Source organism: Saccopteryx leptura, chromosome 3 (genome assembly GCF_036850995.1).
Source record: "Saccopteryx leptura isolate mSacLep1 chromosome 3, mSacLep1_pri_phased_curated, whole genome shotgun sequence".
In the NCBI taxonomy this organism is placed as follows: Eukaryota; Metazoa; Chordata; class Mammalia; order Chiroptera; family Emballonuridae; genus Saccopteryx; species Saccopteryx leptura.
Genome location: NC_089505.1, coordinates 92253509 through 92280781, shown reverse-complemented (window position 1 = coordinate 92280781; position 27273 = coordinate 92253509). Strand labels below are relative to the sequence as shown.

Here is a 27273-nt window from a genome sequence, read left to right as displayed (position 1 = left end):
TTAGCATGAGAGAGCAGAGAGAGTAGAGCCAGCAGCTAAAGGAGGCCACGTGGAGGAGGCCAGGAAAAGCAGCCAAGATGGTGGAGTGCTGAGTGAGATGTCAGTTTGTGGAGAGTTTGTATCTGGGATAAGGAAGGAGATGGGGAACTGAGGAGAATAAGGCTGGTGAGCTAGAAACCTTTGATTCTAGGAAACTCGGATAAGTCAGTGGCTTTGTGAGCACTGAATGTGACTGGGTTTTGGAGCCCAGTGTGTATTTTTACTTGCCCGCCGGGTGCAAGCTAAGATTAAAGACTATGGCCCACCAGTTTGTGGCTCCATTGTTTCTTTACCGACTGTCCGAATCCAATGCGAACCTGCATGTGAATGGCCCCGATGGCGGCTCCTGGCTTTACAGGGGAGGAGCAGGAAGCATCAACTCCCATATGTGCCTTGACCGGGCAAGCCCAGGGTTTTGAACCGGCGACCTCAGTGTTCCAGGTCGAAGCTTGATCCACTGTGCCATCACAGGTCAGGCCTCTGGGTGAGTTTAGAAATTAAAAAGGCAACAGGCTGAAGTGGAGAATAGTGCCATCCTTGAGGCCAAAAGTCTTCTGTCCCTCCAGAGAAAAAAGGGAGGCCCCTTCAGGGATGATGAGATTTGCTCAGAAAACTGGCTGGAGAAGATTAAATGTAAGACTGTGAGCCAATGGCTGGTAATCCTGTTATCGTGGCAGCTGCTACCAGGAGACATTTATATGAGGGTAAAGGTTCTTCTGCAGAGGACTCTTCCGACAGCAAGTAGCCCCAGCCATTTTCCAGAGGCCCTGGGAGCCTAACCCTATCCCACTGGCCCCTTTCCAAGTATGCTTAGATAATTGACATTTCCTCAAACTTAGGTAACAACAGAGGCAAACGTAACTTCAAACCCGTCCCTAAGCTCTAGCGACATGGGGATTCTGATCACGACGTGCCATTAGGCAGTGTTTCTTGTAGGACGGGTCAAACAGGCAGAGGACAGGGGTTCGGGGTGGAGGGGTAGCTCCCCCTGGAGTCTCTCCATGTTGGGACCCGAGAGACTCGATTGCACCCCCGGTCTCCCACCCAGGCCCATGCATCCTGCCCAGAGACGTGTGAACTGGTCAGCTACACGGTCACGTGGTCATTGTGATTTATGCTCGGAAGTCACACGGACACCTGAAACACAACAAAAAGCCCAGTCAGAGACCTTGAAAAGGAAAGGATGCCCCGGAACTTCTGAATCGGAGGCACGTGTCCTGAGTTCTCTAGAACCAGAACTTCTCAGTGACTGAGGCGACCCTGAAACTCTTCCTACTTTGTCCACTGGCCACAGTGCTCCAGACCATGAGACAGTGGACACGGTGGGGGCGCCGGGATGCTACAATGTTGTTCTCAGGACCGTCCCAGCCCCCAAACCTCCAGCCCCCCTCCCTGTGAGAGCCCCCGATCACCCTGTGTCCTATGTCGATGACACAGCTCTTTCTACAATTGCCCAAGCACTGGGCCTCTGCCGATGGGAGAGACGTTCCTGCAGGAAGGAGGTGACTCAGTGTCCAGGTCCCAGGACGCTGGAGGATGCCTCACCCAGACAGCAGCCCCACGTTCTGTCCTGCACGGACGTGGGCGCTGGTCTGAGGGGAGGCTCTGGCCACGCTCCTAGGTCCATCCTGATGCCAACTGCTCTCCAGCCCAGCTCCATTTCCGCAACCCAGGGAGCAGGCATGCTCCCAACTGGGGTTCGATGAGGCCTTCCTCTCTCAGAGTGACACTGCTGGCTTTCTCCCCAGCCTCTGCTCTCCCAAGGCCTTTTCTAAATCCAAAGTGTCAGGTCTGTCCAGAAGAGCTTGTCGCTCTGGCCAGCAGGGGGCACTGTGGGCCCAGCATTGACTGCTGTGAGGAGGGGGGAAGTCCCGGGAAGGGAGGCCTTGAATAGAGGGAAGCCAGGGAGAGAGGGCGGAGGAGCTGGACTTGACCACCTTCCAGGGGATCACTGCAAGTCTGTGAGTAAGGTTGTGACATGGCCTAATATGTGTTTTCCAATCCCTGTGGTCGCTGTAGGACGGTGTTCCCTGGGAGAGCGCGTGGGGAAGCAGGAATGGCTGCTCGGAGACCTTTGCTGCTCCTGATGGGGGATCCTGGCTTGCACTTGAGTGGCCTTGGGGACAGTTTTGGGGACATCCTGGAAGTGGCATCAGCAAGGTCCCTAGATCTGTAAGCCTGTCCCCCAATAGCACTCTGTTCTTTATCTGTCCAATATCCCTCCCGTCAGCTGGATGGAAGGCTCTGTGCGGCCAGGGCTCAATCGCGGCTCACTGGACATCTGTGGAATGGGTGGATGGCTGTTGGTGGCGTGAGGAAGGCCAGCTATGAGCCAGCCCACTGCTGTCACCTGGAGCTCTTGTCCTAGAACTAACTGCCTTCCTCTATGCTCCTCCCCATTCCTCCTGTCACTCATTCCACAGACAGTCCTGGGAACCGCGTGGGTGCCAGGCTCTGGTTTTGCGGAACTCTGAGTTGCGCAGAGAAGACAGCAGCACTGAGCAGATGCTTGGAGAAATGAGGAAGGGCACTACGGGGTGTGTGGACATCTGGGACCAGCAGGTGTCCTTGAGAGGGACAGCACCAACCCAGACTTCCTGCAAGTGGGATCGTATTGTCTGCAGCACCAGGTCACCACCACCTACACACACATGTGCCTGGATACCTGGTGCACCGCAGACCCATCCATGCCCCGCTGGTCCCGGGGCCTCTGCTGCCATTGCTCTGAAGAGGCAGTTTTGCACAAGGGCCAAGCAGACCCCGCCCTGCCTGTGTTCAAATCCCAGTCCAGGACTCACGCACTGGGCAACCTCGAGCCAGTCGATCTCCGGCGCCCATTTCGTCATCTACAAAGCAGAAATGACCTTCAGAACCCCTACCCGGGGGTACCTATCATGAATGGGGGAGGTCCGGGTCCTGGCTTTTCATTTCTTCACCACAATAAAAATTAACTCAATATTTTCTCTCTTTTTCTTTTATGCTAGTATGTGCTAGCCAGTGGCAAACATGTTAAAAACTTCATAGAAGAGGAGTTCTACCCATTCATTTCTCTGCAAAGCAGAAGACCCAACTGCTGCCTATCTGTTGTTTGCTCGTTTCAGCGGCAGAACACGTGAGACGGGCTGGTGGAACCATGGAGCTGCATGGACACCAGAGGCGTAGCTGGAGGGCCGGGTTCTAAAGAGTGGGTAGGAGATAGTGGATGTCCTCTCTGGGGCTGGCAGAGGAATGGAGGGGTGGTGCTCAAATAAGTTTGTAAATATAATATACTGTATATGTTTGCTTGCTTATAGTTTGCATTGGGCGTGGGGGACAGGCTGTAAGCTGGCAAAGTCAATATAGCCTAAGGCTTAGTTTTAAGACTAAGCCTTTCCCGCCCTTTTAATACTAAGATCTTTTTCAAACGAAGCTTTTCCCCACACCCTTGACTTTTGCATGATGTGGGGTGGTGCACACTTATGAGAAATCCCATTTATGTCTCAGATAAGTGACTTTGTATCGGAGACTTCCTTATTTGTATATTGGCTTAAAGGCTGTTGTTTTTTATTTTTATTTATTCATTTTAGAGAGGACAGAGAGTGTGTGAGAGAGAGAGAGAGAGAAAGGGAGAAGGAGCAGGAAGCATCAACTCCCATATGTGCCTTAACCAAGCAAGCCCAGGGTTTTGAACCAGTGACCTCAGCATTCCTGGTCAACGCTTTATCCACTGTGCTACCACAGGTCAGGACAAAGGTTTTGATTTCTAAACCATAAAATGAGACAGACCAGAGGCTTTCTCTCGGTTCCTGAAACTAGATTTACAGGGAAGAAGCAGCCAAGATGGCAGAGTGCTGAAGGAGAAGCCAGTTTGTGCAGAAAGGAGATGGGGAACAGAGCTGAATAAGGCTGGTGAGGTAGAAACCTTTGATTCTAGGAAACTTAGATGAATCAATGGCTTTGGGAGCTATGAATGGAAAGGGAAGTGTTTCCCAACTGTGTGTATTTCTCGCCCACCAAGTGCAAGGTAGGATTAAAGATAATGGCCCACCAGATCTTGGCTCCATTGTTTCATTACCATCTGTCCGAATCAAATGCAAACCTGAACGGGCCAGGCGGCTGTGATGGTGGCTGTGGCTATTGGCCATGGGCTCACCTCCCTCTGAGTCAAGAGGGGGAGATGCTGGGCTCTGGGAAGACTACGGGGTGTTTAGGCATCAGAATGGGTTGGGCCATGGATACAGAGATGCACCTTGAGGCAGGGGTTGTAGAAATGTAAATGACAAAAAAAAAAGAGGAGGGAGGGGGCTCTGTAATAAATAAGGGAAAGTCACCTCCTAGGGTGATCTGATCATAAATTCCTAATCCGGCAGGTCATGGTGGGTTGTCACGCCCCCAGTCTAAAGGGTTTATCTTCCCCTCAGGCAAGCCCTGTCCATTGTCTCTGTGCATCTAGGTTCCTGCGCCTTTGAAATACCCTCTCTTCTCGGCCTGACCTGTGGTGGCGCAGTGGATAAAGCGTCGACCTGGAAATGCTGAGGTTGATGGTTCGAAACCCTGGGCTTGCCTGGTCAAGGCACATATGGGAGTTGATGCTTCCTGCTCCTCCCCCTTCTCTCTGTCTCTCTGTCTCTCTCTTCTCCCCCTCTCTTCTTTCTAAAATGAATAAATAAAAAATAAATAAAAATAAAAAAAGAAATACCCTCTCTTCTCAGACACCTTGGAATCGTAACCGCCCCCAAGAGCACACAGAACCTCGTTCACTGCCCTGAAATCCAGTCACAGGGATTTCCTTGCGCTGCCTCCTCCCACTGTCATGGATTTCTCTTTACATTCCTCCATAAAATGGAATAAAATAACCCTGCCAACTGTCATTCTGGGAAGCGTTTTCCTTTGGTCTATTGGGATCTGGCTCCTAGCCGTGTCCTCTGTGTGGCTCCAATAAACTCTGAGACAAACTCTTGTGAACGCTGTCCCCCAGCTTTGCACGTCCTTACACTGATAGGAAGCAGGTGGACGGAGGCTCAAACTGGAGAGCAGAGATGGACGTGAGGAGTGGGTCAGGGGGGTCATTGAGGAGCTCCCGAAGGACCACTGTGCACTCGTTCACCCAGCCAGGGGTTACAAAGCACCAGCGAGGTACCAGGCGCTGTCTCTACAGTAGTGAAGGCTCACAACTGGGGTGGAGACAGAGGGCTGAGAAAGGCCACTCACAGGAAGACGATACAAGGTCAAATCCTCACAGCCAGAGGGAGCATTCAGGGATGTGCTGTTCTCAATCCGAGGGCGGCCATCACCTGGGGGTGGGGTGGACTGTGCCTCAGGGGACTCCTTTCTGTGCTGGGACAGCACCCCAGTTCATCCGGCAGGGGGTCCACCCGGACTCCCAAACGCTCACTGTAAGATTCCCCATCCCCAAACTCCTAAAAGGATTTGAGAGTTTGGAGGGGAGTTGGGGTGGGGGTGGCGCTTTCATGTCCTCTGAGCCCTCGGGTTCAGCGCAGCTCTGAGGAGGCAACAAGAGTCATGCAGAACTCCCTCCACGCTGTAACCACAGCTGACCATTCCGTGGAGTGTTCGAGATGTGCCTCATAGTCAGATTCATTTCTCTCATTGGACCAGAGCCGCCTGGGAGGTAGGTACCAAGTTGTGAGAACTTGGAGTCCTGTGACCTCTCTAGGCCTCCGTTTCCGCTCCCAGGAAACCAGGGAGTAGAATGTAAGGGTCCTTCCACTTTCTTCTAAGGTTCCACCTTCTGCACATACGTGACACCCCACGGTGTCGAAGAGCTTTAATTGTAGGATGGACAAAAAAGGAACCTGGGGGTGCGGCGGAGGAGCAGGAACCCTAAAACACAGACCATGATGCTGAGGGTCCCTCGATGGGCTGGTTATAAAAGTCAGGGGGGCTGGGAGCGTCTTCAGCTGCCTGTTGCCTGGCAGGTCTGATCACAGGAAGTCCCTCCAGCTGGTTCTGCCTGTGTTACAGGGAGTGGGGGGTGTGCGGTCTCAGAAGCGTGGGACAGGGTGCAGGCGTGGGGGAGGGACTAGGATGGCATGCTTCCGCAGGGACAAGGCACACAGCGGTGGTCTGAGGTAGGACGAAGTATAAGTGCTCTCTCCCAGGCCAGCCTTGGGCAGGAGCCATCTCTGCTTCAGCTGCTCGTAGAGTCCATAATTCATTGGGGGAGCTGCAAGAGAAAGCAGGTCCTGGTGAAACAGGGCTCAGGGGACACTGCCGCCCGACAGGCCAGCAGTGGGTGGCGGGGACCCTGGGGGTGTCCCCAGGCTGTGGGATCAGGGACTGGGCTGGCTGGCAGTGCGCCGGAGGGAAGGCAGGCTTGCAGGCCAGTGTTGGCTGGGCCAGCCTCCCAGTAGCCTCAGGCTGGGGCCGCACTCCCTGTGTACTCAGGAGGGACCAGGATCCCCTGGCGGGGACCTCTGAAAAGCCAGCCCCATGACCTGGTTGCTCTTGGGTAACTGTCCCAACCCAGTAGGGAAGGGAGCAGTGCGGGCTTGTGAGATGAAGAAACCCTTGCAAAAGTAATAACGCAGAGTGACAAGCAGACTGCTCTCTGACCTCTGTCCCTTTGCATCAAAAGGTAAGACTGCAGAGCTGGGTGCCCAGGGCAGGCGTAGCTTTAAAACAAGTCAGTTCATGGTCCTCTCCCACGTCAAGCCCTCCAAAGCCTCGGTGCTGTGGGAAGGTCAAATTCCGCACTTCTGCCTGTGGCCCGGGAGCCCTGTGGGCTCTTCCTCTGCTCCTGTCCTGGAGCTCTTTCGCAGGCTGCTGCTGCCGTGGAATGCTCTTCCCCCCAATCCCTGCATGGCTCCCTCCTTCTCTGCTCAATGGTGTCCCCGGAAAGACCCGCCCTCCTCAGCCCTCCCAGAAGAGGGAGGCCCATGATGACCCACCTCACTCTCTATCCTTACCCGTTTTCTTTCCTTCAGAGCACATCTCCCAGCCCCCAAATAATCTCATTTACTGGATCTCAGGTTATCTTATTCCTTAATGGCGTCTTATCTGTCACCCGACTGGAACGTCAACTCCCCGAGAGCAGGAGTTCCTCCCTGTTTGTCCCCCCTATGTCTCTGGATGCTGTCCCAGGGCCCAGCGCCCAGGACATAGTACTATTTATGAAATGAATGACTGGTCCAAGTGTGCAGTGACACCTGTCACTGCTGCCACCTGTGCTTCAGGTGAACCCGCTGCCCAGTGCACAGAAGAAGGCTTCATCACACAGCCAGCCTCATCCCGGCGTCCAGCAGAAAGGGCAGGTTGCAGCCCTGGGGGCAGATAGGACTCTCCCCTCCCCCATCATCTCATTCTAGGCTCTCCAGGAGCCCAGATGTCCCCGTGAGTCTTTCTGTGTGAGCCAGGCACCCCTTAGCCCTGGGCAGGTGTGTGCAGACCCCTTACCGCCCAATACAGGGGGGATTCCAGAATTATAAAAATACCCAGAAGGGGGAAGTCGGCTTTCTCCGGTAGCCACAGCAACTTATGTCTGTCCCAGGTGCGGCGTGAGGGCAGGCCCGGGTTATAAGCATGTCGGTTGTAATGGTCGTCGTACGTGCTGATCAGATAGCGGCACGAGGGCTCCTGGTGGTGGGTGATCAGGTGTTTGTACGGGAGCCCCTGGAAGGACAGACACAATGGGCGGGTTACTGACCGGAGCGAAGCATCGCCTGGCCGTGGACAGACCTAGACGTTGTCTGCCATGCAGGTCCGCGGCGTGATTGGCCAGGGGGCCTCCATGGGCTGCCGGTGGGTGTGGCTGTGTGGACCCACCAAACAGGAAACACACTTCTCTCCCACCCATCCCGACAAGGCTCACCACAAACACATGTCTCAGCTGAGGGGCCCCCAGCCTCTGCCGAGTCAATGAACTATTGGGGGCGCATTAACATGACAGTCAGGGCCCCCTGCTAAACAGGGGGAGTCGGTGCCACCTCATTGCACGTCCCTGTGATCTGAAGACAGACCCTTTCGTTAGTCTCAAGTACCATCGCAGTGCCTACCCCCAGGGCAAGAGAAAGACGCCGACCAAAGAGACAGCGGGACACGTGCATCTTGTATTCAATCGGTTACTAGGGGGAGGGTCAGGGAACGCTCAGCTCCGTTGTACAGCCGCCTCCTGCAAAGGATTTAGGGCAACCTCAGCTGGAAGATCATGGAGGGGTTTCTTTGGCAGGGAGATGTTTACAGGGAGAAGAAAGCCTTGTTCTCCTTGCTCTGGGACAAGGGCCTGAATCAGTGCTTTTCCTAAGAAAATCCTCTTGGCCCCGGGACGGGGATCCTGGGGGGACGGGGCTGATTTACAGGGGAGGATAATGTGATTTTCATGCCCGACCTCCTGTCTGGAACAGACAGGGAGGTCTGTGTCTGCGATGCTCTGGGAGTCCTGGCTGCACCCAATGTTTCAAGTGGCAGTTCCATAAATAAGTCAGATCACAGTGCCACAGGCAGATGGGGGGGGTATGGGCACAGGCATTAAGCAGGAGCTTCCAAGATCTCCATCACCAGGTGCCCAGAGTATTTCCAATGCCAAGGAAAGCAAGTCAAAGAGGTTCCCATCAGCCGAGGGGGGCTGAAGAGGAGAGAGGCCAAGAGGGGTCTTCTTGCTGTGTCTCTTGGTTTGGGGCCCGGCCCGGCTGTCTTGATTATATTCCCAGGACTCTTGTTTTCGTCAAGTATGGTAAGGAGACAGACACAGAGACAACTGCCTTTAAAAGAAGAGCTTACAGGTCCCAAAAGGAGGGTGCACGCCGCACCAGGCAGGGCCACACGGGGAAGCACCCGGGTTGGTCAGAAGGCAGAAGAAGAGAGAGTATCTCCCAGAGAATAGGCAAGGCTGGGTAGGCACGTTTGAGAAGTTTAGGATTGCCCAGTTTCAATAATTTCAGGAGGGCCTCTGGTTGTGGGCCCCTGCCCCTGGAGCAACTTAAGGCAGGGGTGGGGTATTGAGTTGGTGTGTGAGTGTTAGATGCAGGAGGCGGTGGTTGAGGCTGTGGACTCTAGGCTGTGGGTTTGCATCTGAGAGGCATGATGACAGGCCAGCTGTTGGCTGTCTCTAGGAATTAGCTGGCCCAGGGAAGGCGGTGTCTCTGGGATTAGCAAGGCCCCTACCATAGCAAAGCATCGTAAAGTGGAGAAAATAGAGGATATGATTAATACACCTGCCTGGGAGAAAAGTACAAGAAGGAGAGCCTCCCCAGGTTGGGAGGGAATGATAACCTCATCTATCCAAGGTCAGCTTGAAGAGCCATTAGTATTCACCTAAGAAGGGTCCTGTAAAGCGCGCGTGTGTGTGTGTGCATGTGTGTGCGTGTGTGTGTGTGTGCATGTGTGTGCGTGTGTGCGTGTGTGCATGCGTGTGCGTGTGTGTGTGGCCGGGGGAGTGCAGAATGAGGCACAAAGAGCTGATGGAGTGGGAGCAGCCACACAAGCAAGCCATTCGAACAGAGTCTGTAGGAACGAATGTCCAATTGCTTGGTTCCACTTTGTGTGTCTTTTGGGGGAGGGAGACTTGTCTTAATTTTAATAGCTGTATATATGTGTGGCTATCCCTCCGTCAGGGTTTGTAAGGGCCCTCAGGACTTAAAGAAACAGCACAAGTTGGATCAGTGGTAGAGCATCAGCCCAGCAGGTGGATGTTCCAGGTTCAATTCCCGGTCAGGGCACACAGGAGAAACAACCATCTGCTTCTCCGCCCCTCTCCCTCCCCTTCTCTCTCTTTTTCTCTCTCCTCCTTTCCTGCAGCCATAGCTCGATTGGTTCAAGCACATCGGTCCCAGGTGCTGAGGATGGCTTCGTGGAGCCTCTGTCTCAGGTGTAAAAAATAGCTTGGTTGCAAGCATGACCCCAGATGGGCAGAGCCTCGCCCCCGATTAGGGTTGCCAGGAGGATCCAGACAGGGCACATGCAGGAGTCTGTCTATCTCCACTCCTCTCCCTTGAGAAAGAAGAGAGGGGATAAAAAGGGCAGCTAGTGTGCACTGAGGATGAGGCTAAGTGCCACGTGCCTTGTGTGCATGGATAGCTGGTGACTAGAAGCCCCAGATCGTGGGTTCTAATTTTTGCTTCCTTATGTTACCACGCACTTGTGTCTTCAGTACACACTAATGGTAAAGTCGGCAGCCCCTGAGCAGCAGCGTGGTCTGAGGATGCCAGCACAACCAGGGATGCCAGCACGACCAGGGGTGCCAGCATAGAGCTGAAACGCTGGCACAAATCCCCAAGCGCAGAAGCCAACTCCAGCAAATGACGAAGGGGCATCTCAGGAACATCCTTGCTGAATTTTTAGAGTAGTCACCTGCATAGTCCCTTACCAACCAGCGGCACTGCGGCCACCTGCACGGTCCCTTACCAACCAGCGGCACTGCGGCCACCTGCATAGTCTCTTACCAACCAGTGGCACTGCGGCCACCTGCACGGTCCCTTACCAACCAGCGGCACTGCGGCCACCTGCACGGTCCCTTACCAACCAGCGGCACTGCGGCCACCTGCATAGTCTCTTACCAACCAGTGGCACTGCGGCCACCTGCACGGTCCCTTACCAACCAGCAGCACTGCCTCAGACAAGACACTCACCGTGCCTGGGCAGCTTTTATGGGAAAATGAGAGTGCTGAGCTGAACAATCTCTTCCAACCCATTCTGACAGCTGTCCAGTGCTCATGCTGTGCCCCCCGGGCCCCACCCTGCTTTCAGGCAGGTGTTAGGGTCAGGTAGGGGAGGTGGGAGGGGGTTGTCCGGAGATTGCGGTTCCCTGCTCCCCGCTCGGCAGGCCTGGAACAAGACATACCACAGACACCCAGGGAAGGAGAGGGCCATGAATGGTCCTTGACGTTTTATACAAAAGAACAAGAAGCTGGGGCTTCGGAGGCACAAAACGCTGTCGTCTAAACATCACCGCTATTTGCTTTTGGCGTACCTTCTGTGATTCCTCACTGTCGTCCCCATTAGCCATGTCTGTCTGTTTGTCTCCTACACCCTTTGTCTGTATCCTGCGGGAGAAGTGCATGGGAATGGGAACAGTGGTGCTGGGAAGTGCTGGGATACAGGGCTGGGTTCGCCACCAGCTGCAGACTGGACAGAACTCTGCTTGTCGGGTCATAAAGGTGAGTGCCCCGGGCAGCGCCTGGGCCGGGGAGGGTACTGAAGACCCTACTCCTGTATTCCCAGGAGGGAACTGGGCCGAGAAGGAGCTGGCTGCTGGGGACCTTCTGAGCCTCGGGGAGGGGTCCGGCCTGAGCCTGGGGCCCTCACCCTCTCTTACCTCAATCCTCTTCTTCCCATACCACCTGGCGATCTGGTCCGGTCGATGGCCAGGGAAGGGCACATACTCTTTCCTGTAAACGCTCTCAGGTTGATTTCTCAGTGTCTTTGGTGAACTGGAAAAAATCAAATATTCAAAACAACTGTAACGTCCCTTCTCCAACTTCTGCTGCAAGCCCTCGCCTCCTGGGCCATCAGAAGCTGGGCGGAGAAAGGGTCAGCGGGGAGCCCAGGGCATCCTTCATAACTCAGGCTTCATTTTGCCCCCTCCCTTCCAGGGTTTGGAAAGCAGCGTGCACCCCGCCTCCCAGGACCCCTCGGGAAAGCTGATGGTGGGGTCGCCCGACCACTTCTCGTGGTCGGCACCTGCTCCCTCTGTCGTCTTCCCTCTCCCCGCTCCTCCTTCCTGCTTCTCTTCCCTTTCTTTTACTTCTTTGTTCTCACCCTTTCCAACTCACTCTTTTCTCCCTAGTATATGATATTGTAAAACTTAAGTGTGGCAACATACGCATAATGAAATTTACCGTGTTAACCATGGTTAAATGCACAGTTCAGTGGCATTTAAGAACATTCACATTATCGTGTAACCACCACCACCACCCATTTCCAGGACGTTTTCATCATCTCAAACTGAAACTGTACACATTCAACAACTCCCCTATCTCCCCGCCTCCAGCCCTGGCACCCGCCACTCCGCTGGGGACCTCATGTAAGTGGAATCACACGGTATTTGTCCTCTGATGACTGACTTATCTCACTTAGCATAGTGTCTCCAACGTTCATCTGCACTGTAGCATGTGTCAGAATTTTTTTCCTTTTAAAGGCTGAGTAATATTCCATTGTATGTATGCACCACATTTTGCTTACCCATTTATCCATTGTTGAATTACTTCTACCCTTTGGCTACTATGAATAATGTTGTTATGAACATGGATGCACAGATATCTGTCTTCAAGATCATGGTTTCAATGTTAGGGGGTCTAGACCCAAAAGTGGAATTCCTGGGTCATGTGGTAATTCTACGTTTTATTTCTTTTTTTTTTTTTTTTTTTTTTTTTGGATTTTTCTGAAGCTGGAAACGGGGAGAGACAGTCAGACATACTCCCACATGTGCCCGACCGGGATCCACCCGGCACACCCACCAGGGATGAGGCTCTGCCCACCAGGGGGTGATGCTCTGCCCCTCCGGGGCGTCGCTCTGTTGCAACCAGAGCCACTCTAGCGCCTGGGGCAGAGGCCAAGGAGCCATCCCCAGCGCCCGGGCCATCTTTGCTCCAATGGAGCCTCGGCTGCGGGAGGGGAAGAGAGAGACAGAGAGGAAGGAGAGGGGGAGGGGTGGAGAAGCAGATGGGTGCTTCTCCTGTGTGCCCTGGCCGGGAATCGAACCCGGGACCCCTGCACGCCAGGCCGACGCTCTACCACTGAGCCAACCAGCCAGGGCTCTATGTTTTATTTCTTGAGGAAGTGGCATACTATCTACCACGGTGGCTGTACCATTTACATTCCTAGCAACAATGCGCAATGGCTCTGATTGCTCCACATCCTCCCAACACTTGTACTTTTCTGGGTTTTTTCTTTTTTTAAGTAATAGTCATTCTAATGGGTGTGAAGTGGTGTCTCATTATGGTTTTGATTTGCTTTTCCGTAATAATGTGATGTGGAGCATCTTTTCATGTACTTATTGGTTATTTGTTTATTCTCTTTGAAGAAATGTCTGTTCAAGATCTTTACCAATTTTTAATCAAGTTTTTGTTGTTGTTGAGTTGTAGGACTTCTTTATATACTCTGGATAGTATTTCTTTATTACATAGAAGATTTGCAAATATTTTCTCCCATTTTGTGAGTTGCTTTTTCACTTTGTTGATAGTGTTCTTTGATGCCTGAGAGTGTTTAATGTTGATGAAGTTCAATACATCTATTTTTTCTTTTGCTGACAAAGCTTTTGGTGTCATAGCTAAGAAACGGCTGCCAAATTCAATGTCATGAATCTTTTCTCCCATGTTTTCTTCTGCTTGCTTTATAGTTTTAGGTCTTTGATCCATTTTTATTTACTGTTTGTATATGGTAAAAAGTAAGGGTCCAACTTTACTCTTCTGCATGTGGCTATTAGTTTTCCCAATACCATTTATTGAAAAGATAGTTTTTATTCCGTTGAGTGGTCTTGGCATCCTTGTTTATTTTATTTTATTTTTTGTGCCAGAGACAGAGACAGTCAGAGAGAGGGACAGATAGGGACAGACGAACAGAAAGGAAGAGAAATGAGAAACATCAGTTCTTCATTGCGGCTCCTTAGTTGTTCATTGATTGATTTCTCATATGTGCCTTGACCGGGGGCTACAGCAGACCAAGTGACCCCTTGCTCGATTCAGCGACCTTGGTTCTAAGCTGGTGAGCCTTGCTCAAACCAGATGAGCCCACGCTCAAGCTGGCAACCTCAGGGTCTCGAACCTGGGTCCTCCACATCCCAGTCCAATGCTCTATTCACTGCGCCACCACCTGGTCAGGCTTGGCATCCTTGTTTAAACGATCTGATTATATATGGGAGGATTTATTTCTGGGCTCTTTATTCTACTTCATTGGTTTATATATCTACCTTTGTACCAGTATCCCACTATTTTGATTTCTATAGCTTTGTAATAAGTTTTGAAATTAGAGAAACTGAATTCTCCAACATTGTCCTTCTTTTCAGATTTGTTTGGCTATTCAGAGCATCTTGGTATTTCCAATGATATTTAGGGTGGAGTTTTAAATTTGTGCCAAAAAATAAAATAAAAATCTCTCATAGAGGTTGCATTGAATCTGTAGCTAATTTTGGGTAGCATTGGCATCTTAATATTGTCTTCCAATCCATGAACACAAGAATGTTGCTCCATATATTGCTGTCTTATTTCTTTCAACTTGTGTCTAGTGTATAAGTCTTTTGCCTTCTTTGTTAAGTTTATTCCTAAGCATTTTATTCTTTTTGATGCTATGATAAATAGAACTGTCTCCCTAAGTTCTTTCCTTAGATTGTTCGTGGTTGGTGTATAGAAATGCAACTGATTTTTGCATGTTAATTTTGTATCCTGCTTGCCTGACCAGGTGGTGGCACAATGGATAGAGCATCAGACTAGGATGCGTAGGACCCAGGTTTGAGACCCTGAGGTTGTCAGCTTGAGCGCACGCTCATCTGGATTGAGCAAAGTTCACCAGCTTGGACCCAGGGTCGCTGGCTTGAGCAAGGGGTTACTCCATCTGCTGAAGGCCTACAGTCAAGGCACATATGAGAAAGCAATGAATGAACAACTAAGGTGTCGCAATGTGCAACGAAAAACTAATGATTGATGCTTCTCATCTCTCTCCGTTCCTGTCTGTCTGTCCCTATCTCTGGATGTCTGTGTAAAAAAAAAAAAAAAAAAAAAAAATTATATCCTGCAACTTTGCTGAATTTATTAGTTTTAACGGGTGTGTGTATGTGGTCTTTAGGGTTTGGCACCTATAAGACCATGTCATATAGAGATCATTTTACTTCTTTCTATCCAGTTCTATAATTTTCATTTCTTTTCTTGCTCTGGCTAGAACTTTTCATACAATGTTGAATAGAAGTGGCAAAAGCAGGCACCCTGCCTGACCAGGTGGTGGCGCAGTGGATAGAGCGTCGGACTGGGATACAGAGGACCCAGGTTTGAGACCCTGAAGTCGCCAGCTTGAGTGCAGACTCATCTGGTTTGAGCAAAGCTCACCAGCTTGGACCCAAGGTTGCTGGCTCGAGCAAGGGGTTACTTGGTCTGCTGAAGGCCCGCGGTCAAGGCACATATGAGAAAGCAATCAATGAACAACTAGGGTGTTGCGACGCGCAATGAAAAACTAATGATTGATGCTTCTCATCTCTCTCCGTTCCTATCTGTCTGTCCCTATCTATCCCTCTCGCTGTCTTTGTAAAAAAAAAAAAAGCAAAAAAGCAGGCACCCTTGTTTTTTGTTGTTGTTGTTGTTGTTGTTGTTTTTGTATTTTTCTGAAGCTGGAAACAGGGAGAGACTGTCAGACAGACTCCCGCATGCACCCAACTGGGATCCACCCGGCACGCCCACCAGGGGCGACGCTCTGCCCACCAGGGGGTGTCGCTCTGCCACAATCAGAGCCATTCTAGCACCTAAGGCAGAGGCCACAGAGCCATCCTCAGCGCCCGGGCAAACTTTGCTCCAGTGGAGCCTCAGCTGTGAGAGGGGAAGAGAGAGACAGAGAGGAAGGGGAGGGGGAGTGGTGGAGAAGCAGATGGGCACCTCTCCTGTGTGCCCTGGCCGGGAATCGAAACTGAGACCCCTGCATGCCAGGCCGACGCTCTACCACTGAGCCAACCGGCCAGGGCCTCTTTTTGAATTTTTAAGGCAACTGTGTTTTCCTTTTTTTAGTCTGTCGATGTGGTGAAGTACACCGATAGACTTTTCAGAGGTTGTTTTGTATTTCTGAAATGAACTTCACTTGATTGTGATAGAGTACTTTTTAATACATTGTTGGCTACAGTTGGTCGAAGTGACAATTTTTGCCAGATTGGCCTATAATTTATTTTCCTTACAGTGTTCTTATTCGGTTAGAAACACAGGGTACAGCTGGCCTCACAAAATCAATTGCAGAGCTTCCCCCATTGTATATTATCTGGACCGCTTTATGTAAAACAGGAATTGCCCGAATGTGTGGAAAACCACAATGAAATGGAGCTTTGGGGGTGGGCGGTCTCTTTGATTACCATTTCAATATTTTTTGATTTGTCTTTTCCAGAATTTGTTTCTTCTTGCACAAATTTTGTCATTTCATATTTCTCGAAAAATTTATCCTTTGGTCTTGGTTTTCAAGTTTATTATAACATGTTGTTAATATCTTAATTACATTGCCTGACTGGTGGTGGCCCAGTGAATAGAGCATCAACTTGGAATACTGAGGCTCCAGGTTCAAAACCCCAAGGGCACCAGCTTGAGCAGGTGAGTGCGGGATTATTGACATAATCCCAAGGTCACTGGCTTGAGCCCAAAGGTCACTGGCTTGAGCAAGAGGTCACTGGATCGGCTGGAGCTCCCTGGTAAAGGCACATAGGAGAAAGCAATCAGTGAACAACTAAGGTGCCGCATCTATGAGCTGATGCTTCTCGTCTCTCTCCTTTCCTGTTTCTCTCTCTCTCTCTCTCTCTTGCTCTCTCTCAAATAAATAAATAAATAAATCTGTTATCTTTACAGCTCTAAAATTTTATTCTAAATATTTAATTTATTTATTCATTTTTAGAGAGGGAGAGAGGGTGGGAGGAGCTAGAAACATCAACTCCCATATGTGCCTTGACCAGGCAAGCCCAGGGTTTCGAACCAGTGACCTCAGCATTTCCAGGTCAACGCTTTATCCCCTGCGCCACCACAGGTCAGTATTCTAAATATTTTTAAAGAAGGAACAATTCTTGGTCATTGATCTTTAAAATCAGTTTTAAATTTTGTTGTGAGGCTCTAAACCAAGTACTAACTTCCCTTCATTGTTGCAAAAGGCAACTTATATCTTTTTTTTTTTTTTTCTTTTCTGAAGCTGGAAACGGGGAGAGACAGTCAGACAGACTCCTGCATGCGCCCGACCGGGATCCACCCGGCACGCCCACCAGGGGCGACGCTCTGCCCACCAGGGGGCGATGCTCTGCCCCTCCGGGGCGTCGCTTTGCCACCACCAGAGCCACTCTAGCGCCTGGGGCAGAGGCCAAGGAGCCATCCCCAGCTCCCGGGCCATCCTTGCTCCAATGAAGCCTTGGCTGCGGGAAGGGAAGAGAGAGACAGAGAGGAAGGAGGGGGTAGAGGGTGGAGAAGCAAATGGGCGGCTCTCCTATGTGCCCTGGCCGGGAATCGAACCCGGGTCCCCCGCACGCCAGGCCAACGCTCTACCGCTGAGCCAACCGGCCAGGGCAGCAACTTATATCTTTAATATTTGCATAAAGCACAACACAAATATTTATACTTAAATAGCTAATTAATAGATTTTTTAAAAATACAAATATGGCCCTGCCTGCAATGCCCTGGGCTACCAGTAGGTGGTATATATATCCTGAGACTTGGAAATATGTTTTCTGATTATCACCAGGGATGAATCCAATCTTTGACATTGCAACCCGCCCCCATGCCCACCCCACCTCCACCCTTGTGCTGACTGCTAGAGTTGCCCCGGTGAGCCATGATGACCATTGGTGGCCATATGTAGTAACGGAGTTCCATTGCGTGCCCAGTGCCCTGCTTTCCTCCCTGATTTTAGGAGTAGAGAACGAGATTGAGGGGTGAAGAAACGTGGGGGCTTCTGCTTGGAGGGGAAAAAGGAGGAAAGGATTTATTTATTTATTTATTTTAATTTATTTTTTAATTTTAATTTTTAATTTTTCAGAGAGAGAGAGGGATAGACAGGGACAGACAGACAGGAACAGAGAGAGATGAGAAGCATCAATCATTAGTTTTTCATTGCGCGTTGCAACACCTTAGTTGTTCATTGATTGCTTTCTCATACGTGCCTTGACCGTGGGCCTTCAGCAGACTGAGTAACCCCTTGCTGGAGCCAGCAACCTTGGGTTCAAGCTGGTGAGCTTTTTGCTCAAACCAGAAGAGCCCGCGCTCAATCTGGCGACCTCAGGGTCTTGACCCTGGGTCCTCTGCATCCCAGTCCAATGCTCTATCCACTGCGCAACCGCCTGGTCAGGCAGAAAAGATTTATTTATTGAGCTCTTACTTTATGCCAGGCCCAGAGCCAAGCCCTCAACACACATCATTTCATTGGATCCTATAGGAATCCCCTAAGCTGGGTGAGCTCCATTGTCCCCATTTTACAGGGGAACTGAGGGTCTTGCCTCTGGTCCTCCCACCCAGCAGCTCCAGCCCCTGAATCCTCAGCTTGGAGTCTGTCTTCATTTGGGTGCCGCTTGTTGAGGGTCGCTGCGATGAGTTAATTTTATGTGTCAGCTTGACTGCGTTAAGGGACGCCCGGAGAGCTGGGAAGACAGTTCTGGGTGTGTGTGGACGGGATTAGCCTCTGACTAGTAGACTGAGTAAGGAGATCTTCCAGTGCTGGTGGGCTTCACCCTTCGTCCCAGTGGAACAGGAAGGGGAAGGAAGGAAGGATGAATGCTCCCTTCTTTGGCTGAGACATCCTTCTTCCCCGCTCACAAACATCTGAGCTCCTGGCTCTCAGGGCTTCACACTCCAGGACTTCTACCAGCTGTCCCTTTGTTCTCAGGGCTTAGGCCTCAGACTGGGGGTTACACCATGGGCTCCTCTGGTTCTCAAGGCCTCTGGACTTGGACGGGGTTATGCCATTGGCTTGGCTGGTCCCCCCAGCATGCAGGTGGCTGATTACAGGACTTCTTGGTTAGTCGGGAGAAACTTCCTGATACAGTGACTCTGCGCAGGCAGGGTCACTCCTTTGCCCGGTTTTTCTGTTACCCATCTTGATATGCTAATTTCCAAACATGCTATTCTCTTCTTCCTGGATGGGGAGTGATGGGAGGTACAGTATTGTGGGAATAAAGCCAATTTCTCACTGATATGACCTAGCCCCCAAAAAGGTTATACTTTTTTTTTTTTTTTTTTTTTTTTTTACAAAGACAAAGAGTCAGAGAGAGGGATAGACACACAGGAACGGAGAGAGATGAGAAGCATCAATCATTAGTTTTTCGTTGCCACACCTTAGTTGTTCATTGATTGCTTTCTCATATGTGCCTTGACCGTGGGCCTTCAACAGACCGAGTAACCCCTTGCTCAAGCCAGTGACCTTGGGTCCAAGCTGGTGAGCTTTGCTCAAACCAGATAAGCCCACGCACAGGCTGGCGACCTCGGGGTCTCGAACCTGGGTCCTCAGCATCCCAGTCCAACGCTCTATCCACTGCACCACCACCTGGTCAGGCAATAAATAATCATACTTTTAATGTGATCTAGAAGTACTAAGGAAAAGTGTTATATGCCTGAATAATTTCAGTACCTGTATTTTGTTAAAAGGGATTTTGCCTTTCATCCCAGCAGTAACTGGGGCATCCTGAGGTGTAAACAGGTTAATAGAACATGGAGGGCCAGACAGTTGCCATTGAAGTTTTCTTTATTTCTGATCATTCCTTTACAACCATCCACCCCACGGTGACTCCCACATGGGCATCTCAGGCCCAAACCGCAATCTGGCGATTCAAATTCCTGTCTCTGACTCTACAGGACACTTGCCCCCTGATGTCCCATCAACTCCCCTCCATTTGTCCCTTCCTTTCCCCATTCACACTGAGCACGTGTCTGAAACACGGGTGTGCGCCCTCTGGATAATGCAACTCTGGCCCTAGGTTTCAGATTCCAAGTGCCCAGAAGAAAGCTGTTGCTGGGTGCACTACACTAAGCAAGGTTATCACAGGGGCATAGGACAGGCTCCACGTCATAGAATATCTTGTTGCCACAGAGCAGACAGGGGCTCGTGCTCAGCCAGATGGTCCTGGGCTGTGTTTAAGTCCCTCAGAATCCCTGTCAGCTCATCCTGGATCTGGCCCAGTCTCTCCAGAGGGGCGGGGTACAGCTCCAGGCTCAAACTGCGCAGCGTGACGCAACAGCTTCTCCACCGTGGCCACCGAGAGGTTCCCAGAGATGCCGAGGGTCCTGAGCTGGTGGCAGCGGCTCAGGACGGGCACGATGGCCTTGACTTGGGAGTCCACCATCCCACAGTCAATTAAGTCCAGGTCCTGGAGGGTGGCTGCCACTTCCTCTAGCAGAGCTCGGAGCGGCTCGGGACTAAAGCCGGTCAGTCTGACGCCGCTCAGATCCAGGTTTTTTAGCTGACGGAGGTTCGGACACCGGGACAGGTGTATCAAGTCTGATTCCGTAAGCGAGCAGTTCGTTATGCAGAGGGTCTCCAAGGGGGTCTGCAGGCACCTGGGGAGAGACGGAGCAGTTGGTAGTCAAGGGGAGTGGCCTCCAGATGGGAGAGGACCGATTCATCCAAGCCCAGGGTTGACCTGACCATCGGAAGAAAGCCAAAACCCAGGACACCCACTCTCATGTCAGGCTGAGGACTTCCACCTTCCCTTGCGTGACTGAGTCAAGGTCATGAAATCCCCAAAGCTTCCTTTCCACACCTAACAAGCACAGCGCTCCACTTAACGAGGATGAATGGATGTAATGGAAGACACGGGTTCACGCTCAGAGAGCCTGACAGTGTCTCGATCATGTGGGCATCCCTGATTTTTAACACGGGAAACAAGACCTAAAATGCTCTCGACTCCGTCTGCTGCCTTCCGTCTGCTGTTTCGGCCCCACAGGCACTCAGATATCTGGGCCACGTGAAGCTAGTTACTCTGATGCGTAAAAACAAACCTGTGCAAGATCCTGCAACATCCCCCGGGGTGGCCAGTGTGCAGGGGCTGCTCACATCCCTGCTTTGCCCGCAGCAAACCACCTCTCAAATCTGGTGATCCTTTTCACCGCCCCCACCTTATCGTCAGAATCATGCATTGCCCTATGCTAGTTACCTTACCTGGAGCACAGGACCAGCCCTGGGAATCTGACACAGGCTCATGTGTTCACGCAGCTGGCGAGCACAGAGCTTATCTTTGGAGATGCTCTATCTGGCTTTTCCTCCTCCCTCGCCTCTTCCTAAGCCAGGTTAACTCAGACATCGCTCCCTAAGGAAGGATTCACAAACCCACCCGCGGTGGGTCCAACCCCCCACCTCACGATAAAGCTTCTCTTTCCAGGGCCCCTCTCTCCGTTTGTCCTTTCGCCTTTTCTTTGGGAGGTTACGTGACACCACCCTGCAGCAGCTAACAAGACATGATGCACTGGACATTCTGGTGTTGCGTTCCCCGTGAAAACTCTCACCTGAGCAGCTGGTCCAGACGGCCTTTGAGGAAGGAGGGGCATTCCATGTAGAACCTCCGGAGGTGCTGCAGTCTGAAGAACTGACAGGTGAACTGGGAAACATACTGGTTAAGCTCTTCCTCCTCCTCGGCCAGTATGTGGATGTGGGCGAGAGAGAGGAACCGCACGTTCCTCATCTGACCCAGGTAAGAGGTGAACATCCCCAGGGTGGACAAGGTCCAGCTGCAGTTCACTTCCACCGCCTGGATACAGTCCAGCCGCACCAGAGCCAGGACCTTCCGCACAGTCTCCATGGGCACGGCAAAGATCTTCAGCCTCCTGCAGCACAGGTGTAGCGGCCCTTCCCTCCACTTGGCCCAGCTGAGGAGGTAGGTGAGGAATCGGTCCGGGGCCCTACTGCTGAGGCAAAGGTCTGTGAACACCTCCAAGGGAGTCGAGGGCTGCTTCATCTTGCAACTGGGCACCATCACGAGTCCCACCGGCGAGCACACCTGGTCCCTGGGTCCGGACCACATGCTCCAGAAGTCCTGACCGGTGTTCCGTAATTCCAGCACCTGCAGTTTGCTCCTCCTGTGGGGGGGGGGGGGGCGCAGGACACTGGCTGAGAAGCTTCCAGAGCAACAGGTCAGGATGGAGCCCAGCAGCTCAGAGCGGAGGCGGCATCGGACTCCGCCCCCCTGAGGCCAGTCTGCCTCCCAACAATGGCTCCTCCCCTGACCCCCCAACCCCCACCTCCTTCCCTTCCGTCCATCCTGGTCGGCACTTCTAGTACCTCTAAGTGCCCCCGGGAGGAAGCAGGGCATGTTTCTCCAGGCCTCCTCCACTTGTAAGCCATCCTCTACTTCCCAAAGAGAGCAGCTGGCCAGTGTCCAAGGCCCCTCTGAGCTTGGCTGGCACCGTCAGACACCTCTGGTCCCCCCTTCGGCCCTCCACACCCCCTGACCCCGGCTGTCTTCCCAGATGCCCGGGACCCGCCCAGGCTACCTGGGTCAGCCTCACCTGGGGCGGACCTTCTCGGCAAGCAGGATGTCAAGCCCATCGAACGCAGCTTTTAAGGTCTCGAGCTGAGGCTCCCGCATCAGGCCCCCCAGAGGGAGGTGGCCAAAGGGCCAGGCGTGCACCATCGCCTTCAGGGACTCCCTGTGTCCCCCAGAGAAGGCCTCCATGAACAGCGGCGGGAAGAGCTCGGCGGGCAGACACTCCAGAGCGGCGATGGCCAAGGCCTCGTCCCTCAGCAAGCTCTTCACTGCCAGGTTCAGGAGTCTGGGCGGGGTCTGGACGCTCATACTCAGACCACTGCGAGAGGGACCCTGCGGAAACAAGACGGAGGCATCCGTGCCAGGCCGAGCGGGAGCACGCCCGTCGACTCGGACACCCCCTGCCTTCAGAAGAGCCAGCTCAGGGCCAGAGCCACTGCCCGGCCATGGTGAGAGAGCCTGCGTCTACCCCCCGGCTCCATCGGGGCTCCGTGGCCACAGAGCCGTAGCCCCACCCCTGCTGTCCCCCAGGACAAGCATCTCAGAGGCACCTCCATCTTTCATTACAGTGCAACCAGGGAGTGAGTGCCCAGGAGGCGAAAAGCTGGCCCCCACCCTTTGGGGGGGGGGGACTCTCAGACCATCACCCTAAAACAACAAAATGAAAATCTCACGTGGTCCAAACAGCCTCTACCCTTCGCTCCCACAGTTAACCCGCTGGGAAAGATTAGGAAGGTGCCCCTGGAGCAGATGCCATCGTCCTTTAAAATTTTAAATGAGACACACACACACACACACTAAGGAGAAGAAACAAACAATAGAAACTGGGTGGGGGGGGCAAAAAGAACAAAATAACAATAAAACAAAGATTAAAAAGTACAATAAAAAATTTTAATGGGAAACGATAAAAAAAGCCATGTTATAAACAGTATTCGATAGTATTTGGGAGTTCGAGGTGAAAAATCACTGAAGTGAGCATGTCTATGCATGATCTCTATAGCTATTAGAATTGGCGCCCTGATCGGAGAGCTCCATTGGTCGAGCATCATCCCTCAGTGCAGAGGTTGCTGTTTTGGCCCCTGGTCAGGGCACATACAGGAACAAATTAAAGTTCCTCTCTCTCTCTCTCAAATCTTTTAAAATTACCACTTCAGAAATAGTACAGATTCCACTCTTGGAAGAAGCCTAACTAGCAAAATCACAAACTAGCAAGTATGTGAGCTATAATCTAAGTGCACAAACTAAACATTTAAAATGTCAAGAAAAAGCTCTGGCCGGGTAGCTCTGTTAGTTAGAGCATTATCCCAACACGTCAAGGTTTGGGGGTTCCATCCCCGGTCAGGGCACATACAAGAATCAACCAATGGAAGCATAAATGAGTGGAACAACAAACTGATGTTTCTCTCTAAAATCAATTTTTTAAAATGTCAAGAAATTAAACTACAAACAGATGTTTTTCATTAGAAAAAATAATTGGTTAAGACATTGAAAAATAACAAACCAAATCCAAAATCAAAATGTTTGGGATTGGCGCTGGCCGACTAGCTCAGTGGATTGAATATCACCCCAGTGTGTGGACATTCCAGGTTTGATCCCCCATCAGTAGATCCCCCATCTACTTCTCTTCCCCTCCCTCTCCTCTTTCTCTCTCTCTCTCTTCCCTTCTTGTAGCCAGTGGCTTGATTTGTTCGAGCATTAGCCCCAGGCACTGAGGATAGCACAGCTAGTCCAAGTATTGGCCTCAGGCACTGAGTTTAGTTCCGTTGATTGGAGCGTCAACCCCAGATGGGGGTTGCTAGGTAGATCCCGGTTAGAGCACATGCGGGAGTCTGTCTCACTGTCTCCCCTCCTCTCACTTAAAAAAAAAAAAAAAAAAAAAAAGAATATATATATATATATATATATATATATATATATATATATATATATATATATTTAGCATTCAGGCAAAACTATATAACACTTAGAGGCAACACCAAAGCCTTAAATCCATTCATTTGAAAAGAAAGACTAAGGAAAGCTCCCCCGTGCCATCTCAGGCTGTGTGTTCCCTTGCGGAACTGGTGCCTTAGCCGAGGCCGGTACCTTACCTGCTCTGGTGCGGTTGGCTGTGTGCTCAGATCCCAGACCTGGTGGAGAACCAAGGCAGTGGCTCTGCAGCTGGAGGCTACTGTATCTCTTGTTTGGTGCCTGAGGTTTTATAGGCCTTTGTAATCACATCTCCCCCTTTTCAACGACTAATGTCCAATCAGAAAGCCAGACCTGATTCCTCCATCTCCATCCATTAATCCTGTTGAGATCTCCACCTTTCTCTGGACTGACTGGATCAAACATTCCTTCAGGAAAGAGAAAGAATTAGGGAGGGGCAAAGTTAAGAACTCATTACCCGACTCATTGCATAGACACTGACGAGTTTTACTGACAGCCTAATAGTTGTCATCGTCCGTCCATGTGAGACCTGGATAGGCGTAATCGGTCCCTGACCTTAGAATACAACAAAACCTGAAAGCATCATTGTTCCGGGACCTTTGCCCATGTTAAAATTATCTAAATGCTGACCTGTGGTGGCACAGTGGATAAAATGCCGATCTGGAACACTGAGGTCGCTGGTTCGAAACCCTGGGCTTGCCTGGTCAAGGCACATATGGGAGTGGATGCTTCCTTCTCCTGCCCCTTCTCTCTCTCTCCACGAACCCACCCCCGCCTCTCTGAAATGAATAAATAAAAAAGTTTTTGCCCTGACCTGTGGTGGGGCAGTGGGATAAAGCGTCGACCTGGAACACTGAGGTCGCCGGTTCGAAACCCTGGGCTTGCCTGGTCAAGGCACATATGGAAGTTGATGCTTCCTGCTCCTCCCCCCTTCTCTCTCTCTCTGTCTCTCTCTCTCACTCCTCTATCTCTAAAAAAATCAATAAATAAAATATTTTTTTAAAAAAATTATCGAAACATTTCAGAGTTAAAACAGCTTCGTGAAGACAAGGGTGTGATGCCCAGAGGAAAACAAAGAAACGTGTCGGTGCGTTAGGTTGTCACGTAGTTTCTATGTCAGGGAACACAGCAGATCATGAGCTCGTGCAGGGAGCCAAGGACACGCAATTGAGGATGTGGCTGGCCCTCCAGACCACAGGGCTTCCCCGATGGAGGTCTGGTCAAAACCACAGTGAAAAGTCAGGGTGGGGGTTGGGTGGGGTGGAGCTGAGCCATTCTAATGGGGTTCTGTGACTGACTCAACACCATGTTAATATATGGGACTTGTTTTCCCCTTTGGTGAGAGGGGAGAGTGAGAGACTCCTCTCTGGGTGAGTTTAAATTTTTATTTATTTATTCATTTTAGAGGAGACAGAGAGAAAGAGAGAGAGAGAGAAGGGGGGATGTTGGGCAGATAAAATGTATTATGCTCACTTTGTTAAAGATGACACAAGTAGGCCGTCGCCCAGGTGATATTAATGTGTGTTGGGGTAGGCTAAAGGCAGGCAGAATCCTTGTAGCCTGGGGCTTGGTTTTGGGATTAAGCCTTTCCTACCCTTTTTGATGTGGGGCGGTACAATCCAATCATGCCTCAGAAGTGTCTTTGTATTAGAGACTTCCTTATTTTGTATATTGGATTAAAGGTTTGGAAGCTACACTATAAAATGGGGACGGAGCGGGAGCTTGCGCTCTTGGTTCCTGAGGTTAGCATGAGAGAGCAGAGAGAGTAGAGCCAGCAGCTAAAGGAGGCCACGTGGAGGAGGCCAGGAAAAGCAGCCAAGATGGTGGAGTGCTGAGTGAGATGCCAGTTTGTGGAGAGTTTGTATCTGGGATAAGGAAGGAGATGGGGAACTGAGGAGAATAAGGCTGGTGAGCTAGAAACCTTTGATTCTAGGAAACTCGGATAAGTCAGTGGCTTTGTGAGCACTGAATGTGACTGGGTTTTGGAGCCCAGTGTGTATTTTTACTTGCCCGCCGGGTGCAAGCTAAGATTAAAGACTATGGCCCACCAGTTTGTGGCTCCATTGTTTCTTTACCGACTGTCCGAATCCAATGCGAACCTGCATGTGAATGGCCCCGATGGCGGCTCCTGGCTTTACAGGGGAGGAGCAGGAAGCATCAACTCCCATATGTGCCTTGACCGGGCAAGCCCAGGGTTTTGAACCGGCGACCTCAGTGTTCCAGGTCGAAGCTTGATCCACTGTGCCATCACAGGTCAGGCCTCTGGGTGAGTTTAGAAATTAAAAAGGCAACAGGCTGAAGTGGAGAATAGTGCCATCCTTGAGGCCAAAAGTCTTCTGTCCCTCCAGAGAAAAAAGGGAGGCCCCTTCAGGGATGATGAGATTTGCTCAGAAAACTGGCTGGAGAAGATTAAATGTAAGACTGTGAGCCAATGGCTGGTAATCCTGTTATCGTGGCAGCTGCTACCAGGAGACATTTATATGAGGGTAAAGGTTCTTCTGCAGAGGACTCTTCCGACAGCAAGTAGCCCCAGCCATTTTCCAGAGGCCCTGGGAGCCTAACCCTATCCCACTGGCCCCTTTCCAAGTATGCTTAGATAATTGACATTTCCTCAAACTTAGGTAACAACAGAGGCAAACGTAACTTCAAACCCGTCCCTAAGCTCTAGCGACATGGGGATTCTGATCACGACGTGCCATTAGGCAGTGTTTCTTGTAGGACGGGTCAAACAGGCAGAGGACAGGGGTTCAGGGTGGAGGGGTAGCTCCCCCTGGAGTCTCTCCATGTTGGGACCCGAGAGACTCGGTTGCACCCCCGGTCTCCCACCCAGGCCCATGCATCCTGCCCAGAGACGTGTGAACTGGTCAGCTACACGGTCACGTGGTCATTGTGATTTATGCTCGGAAGTCACACGGACACCTGAAACACAACAAAAAGCCCAGTCAGAGACCTTGAAAAGGAAAGGATGCCCCGGAACTTCTGAATCGGAGGCACGTGTCCTGAGTTCTCTAGAACCAGAACTTCTCAGTGACTGAGGCGACCCTGAAACTCTTCCTACTTTGTCCACTGGCCACAGTGCTCCAGACCATGAGACAGTGGACACGGTGGGGGCGCCGGGATGCTACAAGGTTGTTCTCAGGACCGTCCCAGCCCCCAAACCTCCAGCCCCCCTCCCTGTGAGAGCCCCCGATCACCCTGTGTCCTATGTCGATGACACAGCTCTTTCTACAATTGCCCAAGCA

At 51.3% G+C, this 27273-nt stretch overlaps 1 protein-coding gene and 1 pseudogene across 1 annotated transcript; both read right to left on the bottom strand.

Moving 5' to 3' along the window:
* Positions 1-6023: 6023 nt before the first annotated feature.
* Positions 6024-17507, bottom strand: LOC136398270 (cilia- and flagella-associated protein 107-like). Its single transcript, XM_066372628.1, has 4 exons — positions 17426-17507; positions 11291-11490; positions 7473-7650; positions 6024-6205 (listed from the first exon to the last, which is right to left on the bottom strand). The coding sequence occupies exons 1-4, from the start codon at positions 17505-17507 to the stop codon at positions 6024-6026; spliced, it is 642 nt and encodes a 213-aa protein (XP_066228725.1).
* A 2182-nt stretch (positions 17508-19689) lies between these two features.
* Positions 19690-22411, bottom strand: LOC136398269 (PRAME family member 20-like; annotated as a pseudogene).
* Positions 22412-27273: the final 4862 nt, after the last annotated feature.